The sequence below is a fragment of the Carex rostrata genome, chromosome 3, assembly GCF_964058835.1.
Source record: "Carex rostrata chromosome 3, lpCarRost1.2, whole genome shotgun sequence".
Classification (NCBI taxonomy): Eukaryota; Viridiplantae; Streptophyta; class Magnoliopsida; order Poales; family Cyperaceae; genus Carex; species Carex rostrata.
The window spans coordinates 9,869,562-9,887,463 of NC_135920.1; the positions used below are offsets into that span (position 1 = coordinate 9,869,562).

Sequence of the window (17,902 nt, forward strand, 5' to 3'; positions counted from 1 at the left end):
CGAGTCCTACGATAGTTCTCTTCTCTTCTCCATTCGACCACCGACCCTTTCACGATCTCTTCCTCTCCTCTCCACTCGACCACCGACCAGCTGGATCAGGAACATCTTCTCTATTGCCTCAACCGGATCAGGTTTGCTCAATTCTTTTGAGATTAAAGTTTTGTTTTGTTTAGATTGGTATATTATGTACTTATTGCTATCTAATTTGTTACCGGGGTATTTTTCGTGCATACCGTTAATATACTTATTGTTGTCCAATTTCTTTTCCTTCTGATATTTTCTATGCTTTGGGGTTCGCATGATAGTTTTCATATCGTAGATATCTGTCATACAAGGTTTTGAGGATTAGAGATAAATTTTCCTAGTTGTATTTTTCATTTATAAATTAGGTGGCTAGTTGTTATTGTTCCTTTGTGAACTGGTAAATGTGATCAACACATAATATGTTAGGTGATGTTTGATCTTGTGATATCTAGATTTTTGATATGTCTATTTTGTTCAATAATTTGAATAGAATACATTTAGAAAGATTTTAGATGATGGAAGTGTGAGTACTAAACCGAGAAAGAAATCCAAGAATGAGCGTCTAGTTCGTCTATATGGCACTTATGAATAGTGAGTTCCAATCTTTTCTTTTGTATATTAATGTACAATTTTATTATGCTTTATCTTAATTCATTTCACTCTTTGTCACTTGTAGCCTGTATGTGGATGGCTCTAAATCAAATTATGAATTTGAAGATGTAAGTTGAAATCCCTCTGTAATTTTCTCTCATCTATTTAATTTTTTGTAAATGCAACTAGTTTAGTTCATGAATCTGAAAGGGTGTTGAAGAGAGAAAATAAGACCATGAAGGAGATGTTCCAAGAAGCACTAGAGCAGGTTTTAGTAATTTCCATTCTTTATTTTTAAGTAATAGCAAAAGGTCATATTAATACTTGTAAATATATTGAGTTTGTTTCATACATCTCTAATGCAATTAAAATATATCATTTGGCAGGATACGTCTTTGATGCTACCAAAAGGACAATCTAAGTTTGAATCATCAAAAACAAAAGGTTGGTACAAAAGAAAGTTTGTTTTGTCCTTTTCCAGTACACTATAGATTATTCTGGAAATTAGGCATTGAAGCCTTCTCACATAGTACATTAATGTAGGTTTGATTATCATTATGTTACATGATATCATAACAAATTGAGTGAGTTTCTAGTATCTGTTTATTCCTTGCTATTGTTGTATGAATGCCTATCCATTGTTGCAAGAGTGTAATGAGAGTCAAATTGTACAGATATTACCTTTATAACAATACAGATGGATTGTTTAGGGTTTTTTCAAATAGGACCAGAGTTTTTATTGTATTTACAAATTAGAACATAACTTTCTTGTTGCATGAATGCATGTTCTTTGTTGTATGAATGCATGTTCTTTGTTTTTATTATATTTTTTTAGATATTCCTTGCTATTGATGTATGAAGGCCTGTTCTTTGTTACAAGAGTGAATGATTGTTCTTATTTTTTTTCATCTTCTGTTGCCTTATTTGGGGAAATTATATTTGACAGCAAAATTGGAGCTAGAGAAAAATATATGAAATGTAATATTTGTTTGGTACATTTTGTACTAATTTGAGAAAAGAAAAATATAAAAAATACCAAAAAAAAAAATTAATCTTCAACGACTGATTTTTGACCATTCTATGATCGCCCGATCGGTCGCTGATAGGTTTCCAGCCATGTAAATAGTATCAGCGACAGATCTCGTCGGTCGCTGAAGGGGTCATCTGCGACCAGCGCCTTACTCTTCAGCAACCAGTGACGTCAGCGCGGAAGTCATTAGCGACAGAGCAACTACGATCGACCCTTTTGTGATCGATTTGAACCTTTTGCGACCGGCGCACCCTTTTACGACCGACGCTTTACCCTTCTGGGGCCGATTTGGCCGGTCACAAAAGGGTGTTTTTACCAAAGTGAGACACTAGTAGAGTGATGCCAAGACCTTCAATTGGAGTGTTGTATTAGGGTTGTAAATGCCCTATTAGCTTGCCATATAGAGACACTACTAGAGTTCTCGAAATACCTTCAATTGGAGTGGTATATTAGGGTTGTAAATGCTGTATTATCTTGCCATATAGAGACACTACTAGAATGCTCCAAACAGCTTTAATTAGGGTGTTGTATTAGTTATAAATATCATATTATTTTGCTATCTGGATACACTACTAGAGTGCTCCAAACATATTCAATTGGAGTGTTGTATTAGGGTTGTAAATTTCCTATTTTATTGCCATATGGAGACACAACAAGAGTGCTCCAAATACCTTCAATTGGAGTGTTGTATTAAGGTTATAAATGTCATATTAACTTGCAATATGAAGACACTACTAGAGTGCTCCAAACACAGTCAATTAGAGTGTTGTAGTAGGGTTGTAAATGCCCTATTATCTTTCCATCTGGAGATAGTACTAGAGTGCTCCAAACATCTTTAATTAGGGTGTTGTATTAGGGTTGTAAATGCACTATTATCTTGCTATATAGAGACAATACTAGAGTGCTTCAAACACTTTCAATTGAAGTGTTGTATTAGGGTTGTAAATGCCCTATTATCTTGCCTTATAGAGACACTACAAAAGTGCTCCAAACATCTTCAATTGGAGTGTTGTAGTAGGTTTGTAAATGCCCTATTATCTTTCTATCTGGAGATAGTACTAGAGTGCTCGAAACACCTTTACTTGGAGTGTTCTATTAGGATTTTAAATGCACTGTTATCTTGCAATCTGAAGACAGTACTAGAGTGCTCCAAACACCTCTAATTTGAGTGTTGTATTAGGGTTGTAAATGAATTATTATCTTGCTATATATAAACATTACTAGAGTACTCCAAACACCATCAATTGGATTGTTGTATTAGGGTTGCAAATGTTCTATTATCTTGCCATATAGAGATACTACCAGAGTGCTCCAAACACCTTTAATTGGAGTGTTGTATTAGGGTTATACATACCCTATTATGTTGACATATAGAGACACTACAATAGTGCTCCAAATACCTTCAATTGGAGAATTGCAATTGGATTGTAAATGCCCTATTATCTTGCCATCTGGAGACACTACTAGAGTGGTCCAAACACCTTCAATTGGAGTGTTGTATTAGGGTTGTAAATGCGGTATTATCTTTCCATATAGAGACACTACTAGAGTTCCTAAAAATACCTTCAATTGGGGTGTTGTATTAGGGTTGTAATTATCTTGCCATCTTAAGGCACTACTAGAGTGCTGCAAACAAAATCAATTGAAGTGTTATATTAGGGTTGCAACTGCCCTATTATCTTGCCATATAGAGACATTATTAGAGTACTTGAAACACCTTCCATTGGAGTGTTGTATTAGGGTTGTAAATGCCCTATTATCTTGCCATATAGAGACACTACAAGAGTGCTCCAAATATCTTCAATTGGACTGTTGTATTAGGATTGTAAATGCCCTATTATCTTGCCATCTAGAGACACACTACTAGAGTGCTCCAAACACCTTCAATTGGAGTGTTATATTAGGGTTGTAAATGCTCTTTTATCTTGCCATCTGGATACACCACTCGAGTACTCCAAACACCTTCAATTGTGGTGTTGTATTAGGGTTGTAAATGTCATATTATCTTGCCATATAGGGACATTACTAGAGTTTCCTAAACACCTTCAATTTGAGTGTTGTATTAGGATTGCAAATGCCCTATTAGGGTACCATCTAGAAACACTACTAGAGTGCTCTAGACACCTTCAATTGGGGTGTTGTATTAGGGTTGTAAATGCACTATTATCTAGCCATATAGGGACACTACTAGAGTGCTCAATACACCATCAATTGGAGCATTGTATTAGGGTTGTATACACCCTATTAGCTTGCCATCTGGAGACTATTCTAGAGTGCTCCAAACACCTTCCATTGGAATGTTTTATTAGGGTTACAACTACCCTCTTATGTTGTCATATGGAAACACTACTAAAGTGCTGCAAAGATGTTCAATTAAAGTGTTGTTTTTGGGTTGCAACTATCATCTTCTTTTGCCATATAGAAACATTTCTAGAGTGCTCCAAACACCTTCAATTCAAGTGTTGTATTAGGGTAGTAAATGGCCTACTATTTTGCTATATAGGAACACAACTAGAGTGCTCCTAACACCTTCAATTTGAGATTGAATTATGGTTGAAAATACCCTATTATCTTGCAATCTGGAGACACTATCACTACTAGAATTCTCTTTTATACCAAGGGTCTGAAAATGGCTTGTTACATGCGCCCCCCCCCCCCCCATGTTATAAGCCCCAAAAACGTCATTAACATGCGCCCCCCCCCCCCCCCCATGTTACAAGTACCCATGCCTATACCCCCCCTTGTAACTGCTAAACAAATGCAAGGACACCCATGTTACTACTCTGAAATGGCTTTTAACATGAGCTTGCTCTTGCAACAAGTACGTATGCAACAACTTTCAGCTTTGACACCTGGCTGAAGTATTTGCAAGGAGAGAAGCGTGGAACCCCTTCAAGTATTTGCAAGGAGGGAAACGTGGGACCCATCTAAGTAATTGCAAGGAGAGAACTGTGGGTCCCATCCATGCATTTGCAAGGCTAGCATTTGAGTATTTGCAAGGAGAGAACCGTGGGCCCCACGTGAGTATTTACAAGGCTAGTTATGTGGATTCCACCTAATTATTTACATGGCCAGTACACATAGACCCCACCTAACTATTTGCATGGATATCAATAGTACTTTTTGCATGCTCCCCTCCCTCCCTGTACCAACATGGTACCAACCCAGTAATTTTTTACATTACCCATTAAACTAGATTTACGTAAACATATTGAAATATATAGATAACAAATAATAAATATTAATCAACATAGTATAATTATCATGCAATATACCAAAATACCAAAAAAAACATTACAACAAGAATACTAAAATGAACTTCTAAATATACCCTCAAATATATCCAACATCCATTAACAAAAATTGACAAAATAATTTACAAGAAATTAATTGCATAATTCTGAAATTTGCTATTAGTGCCAATTGTCAGATACAACATTTAAGAATGTTCAAGATAGCCTTTGCAATCAGATACCTAATTAAATAAATAATAAAAATGTTAAATATTGGAGAGAACAATATCGAGACAACATGTTGGATATTTTTCGACGACCCCTGCTAAATCAAGAACATAAAATATGATTAACCAAAGGGTTGGTACAGTAAGGTACATAAATCATTTTCTTATTTCTAGTCTGAAGCTGCCTAGTATCAAGAAGTACCAACTAAATAATGTAGTAAGAGAGAGATTACAAATTTTCCTATAGTGGCATGGCCAGCAAGGAGAGTATAATCACTTCATCCTTCTTATACTTCAAAAATAAATGCTCCATTTCAAAAGCAATATACTTACATGCATGAATCAATAAAGGCACATGAAGTAAGAAATGAATGTCCCATGCAATTCATTGTTTAATTGACACAAACTAAGAACAAATTATGGCTATTCGGTTTACCTTAAAATGAGAATATACAGACCTTGCTGCTCAAGCAATACAAAATTTGTGCTATAAATTTTATCTTTAAAAAGGATTAATAACTTACCAAACTCCAACAACTAATCGACCCTTACCGGTGACTATTCTCACCCTGCTATTAAGCATCTTAATCGCATGTATCCTGCGAGATGAGCCTCTTCTGCTCAAAGAGGCATTTATTAGTGATGATAATTACTTATTTTTATCACAGTAAGCAATTATATTGTATAAATAATTCTTACATTGGGTTGCTGAAAAGCTACAATCAGATGGTTTGAGATGAGCCACATGATCCACAAAACTCCTTTCTGCCTCTACTGCCTTAGCATAAGAAAATTGAAGTAAAAAAACAAATAAGTAAAATTGTATCATAAAGTTAACATGGCTTGTAATTCTGGCTTACAATCTCTCGAATTAAGTTGTTGAAACTACAATCCTGTTTTGACCCGAAAAAACATCCTATTTGTGCCACTTGGTCCCAACTCCCAACAAATTAGTTCTATAAAGATTCTACTAATCCTCACTTTAAAAATTATTGAATGAAAATAACTCACTACATGTGGATTGGACTTGACAGAATGATAGCATCCAACATAAACAGTCAAGCATGCTGTCAATATTAAAGTTTGGACACAATTTCAAAATAACCCTAAATTAACTATATGGTTTAACAGATACTAACATAATTAAACACACACAGTAAACCACAAGGTAAACACAATTAAACACACACTGACCAGTCATCATAGGTACCCCTAGAGTAAAATAAAGAACTAGTACCCACAAAATATATTTTCCATTAATTTGAAACAAGGTGTATGAAAATTAACTAATTCCTAAAATCCACATCACATGTACCAATCACATGTACCATGTCATTTCTTATCACCAAATGGTCTTGCATCGCATTGAAATGAGGACTTATTTAACCTAAATGGGTCATTATCCTGGTATCTAATATAATCACAATCTAAAGCAACTACCCCCAAAAATTACAGCTACCCAACTTAACAAGTAGTCTATTCTACATTAGTAATTTTCAACTCAGTTAACATTCAAACCATAATAGCATACAAATACTTTTTTAAGAAATAAGAAGTAAAATAACTTACAGAGTGGTCTCTTGACCTCCTCCTTGCATACCAGTGTTGACAAAAAAGCTAGCATGCTTACCAGCAAGCTTCTGCTCCTTCCAGAGTCCACCCGTTGAATAAAAAAAAGCCTTCGTTTGAGCTGCCATTTTACCATATCTTGTAAGAAAACCAAATAGTAGCCCATCTGCCTTCTCAAACTCATCCGCTGTTATAATCTGTCAAACTCCACGTTGTAAAGTAAAATCAAAGAGAAATATCTGTCAAACTCCACGCTGTTATAATCTGCCCAAAATAGATATCAGTTCCAGAATAGGTTGAATTTACCTCTAGAGCTAGCAAAGTAAAATCAAAGAGAAATATGGACGAACTAACCTCCGAGAAAGATCACAACGTCGCACACGCTACATGTCCACACCAGACCAGCGATCGCCCCACCTGAGCCGCCTCCAGCCTCGCACGAGGGTTTACAAGTTAGCCTTCACATAATATACTTGTCCTTGTTTAGCCAAAACAGAACCTGTCCTCAAATTACCAAAAAGTGAAAATTTAGGGTTATCAAAATTAAACCAAAAGAATGTAAAACTAGTAATTTCCAAATTAGTTACTGCCTTACTACATGATTTGGACAAAATCAGTTGGCTCGCACCATACTCGACTAGATATTCGATCTAACCTTACTCGAGATCTAAATCGCGCCAGTGAAAAGAGCTAGAAGCCGGATTCTTGCGCCTGAGAGCGAAAGATCTAAGGACGGTCTGGAGATCGAGTTGATCGGGTTTAGAGAGGAAAGGCGTTCTTCTCTCCTAGCGGCTGGGATTTTTTTTTTTGAGAGGGCAGTGCTCGATCTCGAGAGAGAGAGAGAGGCGTGCCTAGGGTTTTTCTTATGATAGAGGGGGGCTGAAGAGGGAGAGAGGGGATAAGTTAGGGGTTGTTTTTTCTGGATTTGTATCCTCTAAAGTAACTCAAGTTTTGAGTTTAAATCCAGACTGTCCGATCAGAATCTGGTCCTGAGGTGGAATGCACAGATCCCTTCAATATCGTGCCATAGAAAATTGAACGATTGAGATATAAACTCACAATTTGAGTTACTTTATGGTATCCGAATTATTTGAGGGGTCAAAGTGGGAGGAAAATGAAAAAAATTGGAGGGAACGTGAAAAACATTAGGAGAGAAGCAATTATTTATTTTCGTTTCATGTTGTTTCCTTTCTCATTTTCTTTTCTTAGTTGTTTTGTTTTGTTATATATTTTAATTTAGTCATTTTTTTAAAATTTTGGAGAGAAGTGAAATTTTTTGAAAGTCAAGATAATTTTATAAAAAATAGTATTTTGATACAAAATATTTTCTTATGAATTACATGTGTACAAGTTAGACAATGCATGTAAAACATAATATGATAAATTTAAAAAAATAATTTAAAATTTTGTAGTTTCCATGAACAAATCATACTCATAACTTTTAAATAATTTTATAATTCTTTGTCCATTCAAATTTAGTAAATATTTGCTAACCGTTCCTTTTTCCATAAATATTGAAGGGAATCTACATTTTGATAACAATTTTAAGGGAAAATAAAAATTTGAGGGGGAACTAAAATTTTAAGAGGGCAATCTTCATTTATATTGGTACTTGATAAAATATTTTTTATATTCTTAATATTTTCCAAATTATTAATATTTTTCAAATTCTGAATGTTTTCTAAAAAATCGATACTTGATAGAATAAATTAAGTTGAGTGACTTTTTATAAAATCAATAATGTGAAAAAAAAAATTCTATTTTTTACAATTTTTATGACCAAATCATACTTATAATTATTAATTTTAAAGAACTTTATCATAATTTGTCCCTTCAACCTATGTCAGTATTTGTGAAAATATTTAGTGAAATTTAGTCAATTAACATCAAATTCGACTTTATAAAATATTTTAGTACGAAATATATACATTAATGTTATAATATATTTATTGCTTAATTAAATGATTTTGATACATTAAATTATATAGCATTACATGTATATTGAATATATGACTCACATCTTCTATGCATGAACATGAAAAATAAACTCTTGCTTCGCGAGTTAATGAAAACGTAGGAGAATATGTCGTACGTTAGTCGATCGGAACCGTTTAAATTAAAGAACACTGTATTTATTGTCTTGCATCCAAGTTTGATCAACATTTGTTTTTATTTGCCCATCCATCTAGTTCATAGAAAATCGAAAGCATTGTATGGTCATAAACACTTCGTGTTGGATCGAAGCTCATACGTAATAAAACTTCCGAACTTTTATGTTGGTTACGTTCAATGTTCTCCCTTGATCATTTTAAAACATATTTAGAATGATTTCATTGCAGATCAACCGTTGATTACCCGTTTGAAAATGAACGGTCCGAAAATATTTTCTAAATTTGAAGGGACATATAATGACGAAAGTTTATAAAAATGACACGTATAAGTACTATTCGGCCATATAAGATGGAAAAAAATATTTTATTTATTTTTAAATTTTTTTCATATGTATTGTTGTACAAGCATTAGATGATGTGAAAATATCAAGCTTCCGTGCCATCCGATAAGTAAAGAACGGTCCTGATTTATTCCTTTTGAATAGCTGTGGATATGGAGTCCTTATACTCTGAGGTAACATAATATTTCTATTTAAATCTGACCCTAGGAGATGCAAATGTTACTTTAATATTCGTGTGTGATATGATCCGACGACCTCAATCTAAACACAAATATAATGTTGCCTCAGAGAATTTGAATTCGGATAGGTCTCTCCTAGCGTGAAACAAAGAGCCTTCTCCTCTTAGCCCCTCTGGACTTAGAACATTTTTTTTTTCATCTCCCTTGTTCCCTGCCTCCAATTACTTTTCATTCCCTCCTAAATTTTTCATTCCCTCCAAAATCCACTGAGTTATCCCGCTTAGAATTTGTTTTTTACTCATATGATAGCCACACTTTTGCCCCTCCCTCTTCCTCCCAGATCCCCTCTCCCTCTCCAGTCCTCACAGATCGCCTCTTCCTCTTCCTCACAGATCGCCTCTCCCTCTCCCTCTTTATCCCTTCGCTCTCTCAACTCTCTAAGCAAACACGATTGAAGCCCCTTCTCTACCATGAAAATAAAAGAAAAGGGGAGGCCAAATCAGCGGCTTTCAAGGTGTTTGATAAAATGCTCAAGTTAAAGTTTTTCTTTTTGTACTTATTATTTGAATAAGTCAATTTGAATAATTGGTTCTGAAAGGAGCAAAAAATAGGAATACTGAATAGAAAGGGTGAATTTCATATGCAAAATCTGAAAGTGTTAGCCATCAGAAGAGAGACAACTATAATTGGTCTTCTCTTGGCTTTTTGCTCCTTACATTTTCAACCCTTCTGGCTTTGAATGGCAAAAGTATGTCTAGCTGTTTCATTTTATTTTTTCAAATTATAGTAATAGAGATGATGTGTCATGCTATAGTTAAATATCATGTATCAATTTGCAAACTGAGTCCCCAATTTACTACGGGAATACAAAGCATTAATGTCCACAATTTAACTTTTTCTTATGCATAATAGAAATTGCATAGGCACCATAACAAAAATTGTAAGAAATCGAAGAATAGTAGGTAACGACATCTGGTTGGAACCCTTTAGAAATCACATGTATATAATGAATGATACCCATTGTGTTCTCAGTTTCACTCTCATTTCACCTTTCTTGCGCAGCTTATATACAAGAGTGTTGTAGCCTTGTTTTGTTTTAAATATCTATCAACCGCCAATTAAGAGAAAACTTATCAAGGGGAGGAAAAGCACATGACACAAGAAGAGATATATATCTATCAACAACCAATTAAGAGATAGATAAAACAATGGGAGAAAATGCGCATGACACAAGAAGAGATGCTCTTCGAAGCAGCTGAGAAAAGGTTAGAATTGTATATATTTGGGTTTGGATTGTATTTTGCAGGTTATACATAGTTCAGAATGGTTTAGGGTACAATAAAATAGTCTATAGTCTATACTATTAGTTACATTATAGTGCCATTAGTATTTAACTAAGGAATTAGGAGTGACATATATAATGAGCTTTCAGTCATTGAACAAACAGTACAATAAATGATCCACTTTTGTATATAGATATGATGTGAGTCCAACCATAGTTGTGAATACACTATTAAAATTGGATAATAGGACAACTAAAATTGTGAAAATTGAAGAAATAATGAATTTCAGGAACTTGGAGCGTGTACTGGCCAGAGAAAAGAAGAAGACGTGAAGAAAAAGGCTGTTATCCATAAAGATAACTATGATGGACCTCAGATTCATTTTTTTTCGAGAGATGGTAATTACCCTTCCCCCTTCTTTTTTTTTTCTAATAAAAAAGTGAACTAGATTGCATAAAGTTACACTAAGAGTTGACAAGAACTTGCTCTCCATGGATAACTAGCCATTGATTCTAAATTTATTACTTTGCTAGTAAAGAAAATAGAAAGTTCAAATTCTAAAACAGTCTTTATGTCTGAATCAAGTCATGCCCCATTTCCAAACAGTGTCTAAACATCAACACTACATATTAGGCATGGGTGACCATCAAATAAAACAAAGGAAATGGATCTGAGGCATGACTGGAACAAACAGACTCCAAAATGCCCCTGAAGACAAATCATAAAATCTGAAATAGCTAGGGACAGAACTAGGCCATGCCAGTTTGCAGTGATATAGAACACATCATGCCAAGTATTTTGATATTAAACTTTGTATTTTTAGGATTTTTCTACTATTTTCTAGCTATTTTTGAATCTCAGTTTTTAAAAATCTTTTTTTCTGTTATTTGCTGCAAGGTAGAAAGCTGGTACCTCAATTTGCACTTTAGAAATCACTTGACCAGTCAGATTTTTGTATCTCCAAAAATCCCACAATAAATCATGCATGTAGATCAGGTTTTCATACACATTTCCATAAAAAGAACAAAAAATTTGATGTAGTAGTTTGTCCGATATGAAAATAACAAATCAGGTTGTCAGAAAAATCATGAACTGCTGGGTTGCTGTTGCAAAATTGAACAAAAACCATATGAATAAATTTCTTAAAAATGTAACAAAAATCTGAGAACTACCTAACATCATTTAGAAGGATCTTGTAAAATGAAGTTTCTCTAAATATAACTCCTTTTTGCAAAATTGTTTTAATTTATGAGGCTCCTTTTACTTGAATTGTTGAAGAAATTAAGGGTTGAGGCCTTTGTGTTTTAGATACATCTTACGAATCGATGATTTATAATCAATTCAACCCAATGTAATTTGAGACACTATATCATGCTTTAGGTGCTAACAATAGACACTATATCATGATTTAGAATCAATTCAACCTTTGTCAGGCTTCCATACCAACCTTATTAAAAAGTCCACTTTTATTAGGACCTATTTGCATATTTTATAAATTTTGGTACTGTGATGAGTTAAATTGATGCATTTAATTTTTGATTATTTTTTAATTGACCAACATCCTATGAAATTCTGATTTTGTGACAATCAATCTATAATGCAAGATATCTATTACTTTAAATTAACACCGTTAACTATTTGACGGAAAATTACCATAATATATACCCTCTAAACTTGTTGAGTTTAATGTGTGTGTTTTTTTAGTGAAGTTGGAGACAATTAGTATATATTTTCCTCTTTTTAAGAAAAAGTTGTTGAAGTATATCTAACACTATTATATCCCATGCAGGTGTCAGAGATGGTGAGGGGACCATGCTCCTTGATGGGTTTATCTAATCGGGTTTAGTTCACGGATAAATATTTTAGCGAACGGGTTTAATATGTGCAAACCTGTTAATCAATGTTACCAAAATTTAGCTAAATAAATACACATTCAAAAAGTAGCTTTCTACTTTGGATGCAAAAAACTGAATAGTACAAACCAATATTGTACTATGCATAGCACATATCGGTCTATACTATGGATCAATTCTGGTACATTTTCAATACCTTTGTTATTTGATATACAACACTGGGAAATGAAGGTGAGCAAGTTGTTCAATGAGTAGCTGGGGGGTGGGATTTAGCCAAAATAACTGAAGCTCTTAAGAGTTAATTGCGTATCTCAAAAAATTTGGTGAATATATATTTGGTGATATAGTCATTGTAATATTTTTTTTCCAATTTGGTGAATTAATTGCGTATCTCAAAAATTTGGGAGAATTTCATCTAAACTCCAAATGCTCAAGTTTCAAAACTAAAGTTATTTTTTATACTATTATAATTCGTGGACATCTTATTTTTAGTTATATTCACTGTTAAAAAGGAGATAAAAAAAAGAGAAATAATAATCTGACAAAAGTAAATCGAAATTATTAACATGGGCTTTTGGTTAAGTATTAACATGGACTCTAGAATTAAATAATATAAACAGGGTCAGTGAAACAATAACATGGGACATAGTCTTTGCAAAAAGTCTGACCCAACAAATTATATTAATAACATGGGTGGTTGGTCCAATATTAACATGGATCCTAGAATAAAATAATATAATCGGAATCAATGAAACAATAACATGGGTGGCTAGTCCAGTATTAACATGGACCCCTACAATAAAATAATATAAACAACATCATTTAAACAATAACATGGGCGAGCTCTTGCAAAAAGTATGTCTTAACTATTTTCATGGGTGTAGGATCAACTATTAACATGAGCATCCAATAAAATACATTATTTGAGGGGGCAGACTCTCCCAATATTATTAATATGTGTAGTTAGGAGACAATAACATGGACAAGCGTTAGGCAATTACAAGGGTGCTCCATTGCATGAGACAGCTCATGTTAAAAGATATACAGAATCAGAAATGTCAATTCTTTAACATGGAACTTAAATACTCATGTTACAAGTTATAGCTACCCATGGTGCAAACCAGAATTCTGGTAGTGTATTAGAGTGCTCCAAACACCTTCTATTGGAGTATTTTGTTAGGGCTGCAACTACCTTCTTATGTTGTCATCTGTAGACACTACTCGAGTGTTGCAATGACTTTCAATTGGAGTGTTGTATTAGGGCTGTAACTATTATCTTCTCGTGCCATATAGAGACTTTACTAGAGTGGTCCAAACACCTTCATTTAGAGTGTTATATTAGGGTTGTAAATATTCTATTATCTTGTCATATAGAGACACTACTAGAGTGCTCCATTCACCTTCAATTGGAATGTTTTATTAGTGTTACAACTATCCTCTTATGTTGCCATATGGAGGCACTACTAGAATGTGGCAAAAACTTTTAATTGGAGTTATGTATTAGGGTTACAACTACCCTCTTATGTTATCATCTGGAGACACTACTAAAGTGCAGCAAAGACTTTCAATTGGAGCACTACTAGAGTGCTGCAAACGCATTCAATTAGAGTGTTGTATTAAAGTTGTAACTACCTTCTTCTCTTGTAATATGGAGACACTGTTAGTGTACTGCAAAAAATTCAATTTGAGTGTTGTGTGAGGGTTGCAACTACAATCTTTTCTATCCATCTAATAACACTATTAGAGTGTTGTAAAGACCTTAAATTAGAGTGTATTAGTGTTGCAACTATAGTCTTTACTTGTCATCTGGAGACACTATTAGTGTGCTACAAAGACCTTCAATTCGAGTGTTGTATTAGGTTTGCAACTACCATCTTCTCTTGTCATATGAAAACAATATTAATTAGCTGCAAAACCTTCAATTAGCGTGTTGTACTATGGTTGCAACTATCTCTCCTCTTGCCATTTGAAGCTTTACTAAATAGCTATACACACCTTCAATTGGAGTGTTGTATTAGGGTTGCAACTATCATCTTGAAAAACTACTAGTGTCCTGCAAAAACCTTCAATTGGAGTGTTGTATTAGGGTTGCAACTATCCTCTTCTCTTGTCATATAGAGCACTACTAGAGTACTGCAAACTTCTTAAATTAGAGTGTTGTATTAGAGTTACAATTACCAACTTCTTTTGCCATCTTCTGCAAACTTCTTAAATTAGAGTGTTGTATTAGAGTTACAACTACCAACTTCTTTTGCCATCTTCTGCAAACTTCTTAAATTAGAGTGTTGTATTAGAGTTACAACTACCAACTTCTTTTGCCATCTTAAGACACTAAAATATGTTTTTTTGACTCAGGAACTCAGGCATTATTAGCAACTCAATTGACAGTTAAAGTGCTGAAGTAATGCAATAAACTTGATCGTTACGAATTATATATATAGTATTTTTCTTCAAAAAAACAAACCCTATAGTATTAATTAGGAGAATTATAAACCTCCTACAATGTAGATACTGAATTATATATATACGTACTATAGATTCAACTGGTATTGATCTATGATCTATCCACACATTCACTTCAACAAACACACATTTTGCAAATAAACTCAAGTAGATGCTTAAAAATTCAAATATTTAATATGAGATTGGATTCTTCTGGAAAATGCCCTGAGAGAATCCAAGCAAAAACTGAAAACTAGGTACTAAGATACAGAAACACATAAGCCGTACGTATAACAACAAGACAGAGGTATTTTATAACCGCAACAAAATATTGAGTGGTATATAGAAAGCGTCATAAACTAAAAAAAATGACAAAATTTTGAACAATAAATAATTAAATATTAAATTACAATATATAAACAAATGAATCACTCTTTCAGAAGATCTATAGATGACTGGAAACTGGTACAAGGAACATGAAAATACCTCCCCTACCCCCAGTTAAGACTCCTATTAATTATAGATAATCCTGGTAATTTTCTTAATTAAGAGTGAAATATCTTATCTTAGAGACTAAAGTCTTTTGTGAAAGTGTGACTCCTGGGAAAAAGAAAAAATAGAAAAACAGAGAAGAAGGAAGCTATATCTGATTGAGCTCATTTTCTCGGCATATTCCGACTTCTATTGTCATTACTCGGTTTCCCTTTTTCCCATCTCTAGGCGAAGATAATACTCTACAACAATTCTTCCTTGGAGCCTACACAAACAGATTAAAAAAAAAACTACAATTATTATGTTATATAAACAAAGGATTCCAAACTACAAAAGGACCTTTAATGAAGAAGCTGATCCTTGTTGGGGTTAGTATATATCAAGCATTTTCCTACTGGATGGTACATAGCTGTTATGTACAAAACCTCTTGTTTAAACCTCTTGAGCTGATGCACAATTGGACAAAGAACAGAAATTCTGTATCATAATTTTTCTTTTTGTAACTTATATTTTTCTATCAACAAAAAGAGTGAGGCCTAAAATAGTCAGCTGACAACCAAGCAAAGTACTTGATTAAATAATTGAGGGGTGTTATCTATTGCACTATAAATTCTGCCTCTCTCTCTCGTCCAGTACAGTATACAACATTCTTTTATTTTAAGATTCGTGCAGAGTTCAAATGTACACGATTTGCCCATTCTCAAGTGGAAATAGCTGTGTTGAATGATATATACGTGAGCAAAATCATTACTCCAGATATTTTATTGCATGAATTACATCTAATTTAAATCAATATGGTAAAAAATAGCAAGGAACAAATTGAAGTAAATAAATATCAGACATACCCTGTCCCAAATTCCTGAATCAGGCTTTTTCCAAACCACAACCTGATCAACCAAATCAGCTGGATTGGCTGTCTTCCAACGACAAGAGTGTTTTTCCTTGTGCCTCTTGTATTCTGTCACAATCGCACGTTTTCTGACATCAAGTCGTGTAGCTGAGAGGTAGTACACGTGTGGCTTCTGGCATGGGTTTCGAGCAACCGGCCTCGTATTAAAAGAATATGCAGTATAATCTGCACGTTTATACCAATTAAGAAATGTCCTTGTTGGCGTCTCCATTTCCCTGGGCGACATCACCCCTCGTACGATTTGCACGACAAATCCCCAAGAAACTGATACTGTCCACCTGTTGGTCTTGTCATAACAAATTGACTGTTGTATCACACCTGCTGAGTCGAACCGTACTGGCCCAGAAAACAATTTTTTCACTGCAGCAGCTCGGGACATAGAAGGGAAGATTGGTTGTACAACATCAAGATGATGCAATGACACTAGCGGCGCAACTGGGTGAGCAGCTAGAAGGCCCAGAAGGTCACCATACACATCATATTGGTGAAAACCAGGGTGACGAGTCAGTGGCACGCCTAACTCGGCCATGCATGCTTGAATCCTGTCGTCACTCCCATACAGAGCCGGGTACCGTTTTATGCATCCATCTTGCATTTTTGCAATTGCAGCTGCAAGTGGCTGGCTAATTGCAAAACCACCGCCACCATATGCCATGCCATACGAAAAATAAATATTTTGTAAATGGCTTTCGGAATGCGATCCAATATAATATGGTTGTCGATGGTCAAATTTCGAAAGCACTCTCACTAAATTATCTGGAATAAAGACAGTATCATCATCACCCATTACAAACCAGCGCACATTTGGCAAGTCCAGGCGATATGTCTCGGAAACAATCCGGGATATGCGAATAGCTGATCGACTTCCTTTTTTATGGGTGTAGGGAAACTTGGACGTGTCGCCGGAGATTTTTAGCACTGGCAAACCATTTGAGGTGCTTCGGTATCTAAGCTCCTTAACTGGTTTGTCAAGCCATACATAACCACGCATCTTACCTGGCCGCCACCACACCTTAATATATTCCCTTCGCTTCTCCCATAGAGATGCTGATGCGGCTATACCGAAGACAATGTGTTGGAGCCCTGTTGGGATGTAATCCGGGGATTTTGAAGAACCCACAGGGCTCGGTTTCTCGGATGAAGCAACGGTTGAGATATTATCAGAGGCAAGGAGATGGGATATGGACATGTCATCAAGGACACTTGTGGGGCACGGTGGGAGGCCCCAAGAGAAAAATACTAGGTTGAGAGAATACATAATGTAAAAAACTATGCACACAGGAAGAACAACGCAGATCATGAGACGAGAGAGAAGGAACGAGCGGCTATAGGTGTAGGTTTTGGAATTGTGGGGCCAAATACCCCATACGTGAGAACCTCTTCTATAATTTGGGGTCAATTGGTGCCCATCTTTTTCTCCTCCGCCTTTCATCGATCCCTCTCTTGTTGTGACAACCTCTTTGTTTCTCTTTTCCTTCTATACATTCAAACAGTTTGACAACTTAAAAATGTGACCCATATCAACCACATACGCCATTCTTTTGGATTCAGAGAGAAAGCAAGAAAAGATGGAAATGAAGAGAAGGAGGTGATGTTAAAAATAGCAAAATCCTGAAA

General features: G+C 34.8%; 1 protein-coding gene and 2 long non-coding RNA genes across 5 annotated transcripts; 1 reads left to right on the forward strand and 2 right to left on the reverse strand.

The window, feature by feature from the left end:
• Positions 1–4,867: 4,867 nt before the first annotated feature.
• Positions 4,868–5,779, reverse strand: LOC144552050 (uncharacterized). 2 transcript variants are annotated; one of them, XR_013510940.1, is made up of 2 exons: positions 5,630–5,779; positions 4,868–5,120 (listed from the first exon to the last, which is right to left on the reverse strand). It is a non-coding gene; the product is annotated as an uncharacterized LOC144552050 (long non-coding RNA). The 2 variants fall into 2 exon arrangements; XR_013510941.1 differs by having other exon boundaries at positions 5,339–5,779.
• A 3,751-nt stretch (positions 5,780–9,530) lies between these two features.
• On the forward strand, positions 9,531–12,811 carry LOC144552028 (uncharacterized). 2 transcript variants are annotated; one of them, XR_013510925.1, is made up of 4 exons: positions 9,531–9,819; positions 10,368–10,570; positions 10,878–10,986; positions 12,378–12,811. It is a non-coding gene; the product is annotated as an uncharacterized LOC144552028 (long non-coding RNA). The 2 variants fall into 2 exon arrangements; XR_013510924.1 differs by having other exon boundaries at positions 10,368–10,986.
• Positions 12,812–15,232: 2,421 nt separating this feature from the next.
• LOC144551372 (uncharacterized) lies at positions 15,233–17,902 on the reverse strand. Its single transcript, XM_078299317.1, has 2 exons — positions 16,221–17,902; positions 15,233–15,640 (listed from the first exon to the last, which is right to left on the reverse strand). The coding sequence occupies exons 1-2, from the start codon at positions 17,715–17,717 to the stop codon at positions 15,524–15,526; spliced, it is 1,614 nt and encodes a 537-aa protein (XP_078155443.1). The 5' UTR covers positions 17,718–17,902; the 3' UTR covers positions 15,233–15,523.

Excerpts from the sequence above, each read along its gene's own strand:
- LOC144551372 (XM_078299317.1), bottom strand. The coding sequence starts at position 17,717 with ATGAAAGGCGGAGGAGAAAAAGATGGGCACCAATTGACCCCAAATTAT. Across the intron at positions 15,641-16,220 it reads ATTCAGGAATTTGGGACAGG|GCTCCAAGGAAGAATTGTTG; the intron begins GTATGTCTGATA and ends CTGTTTGTGTAG.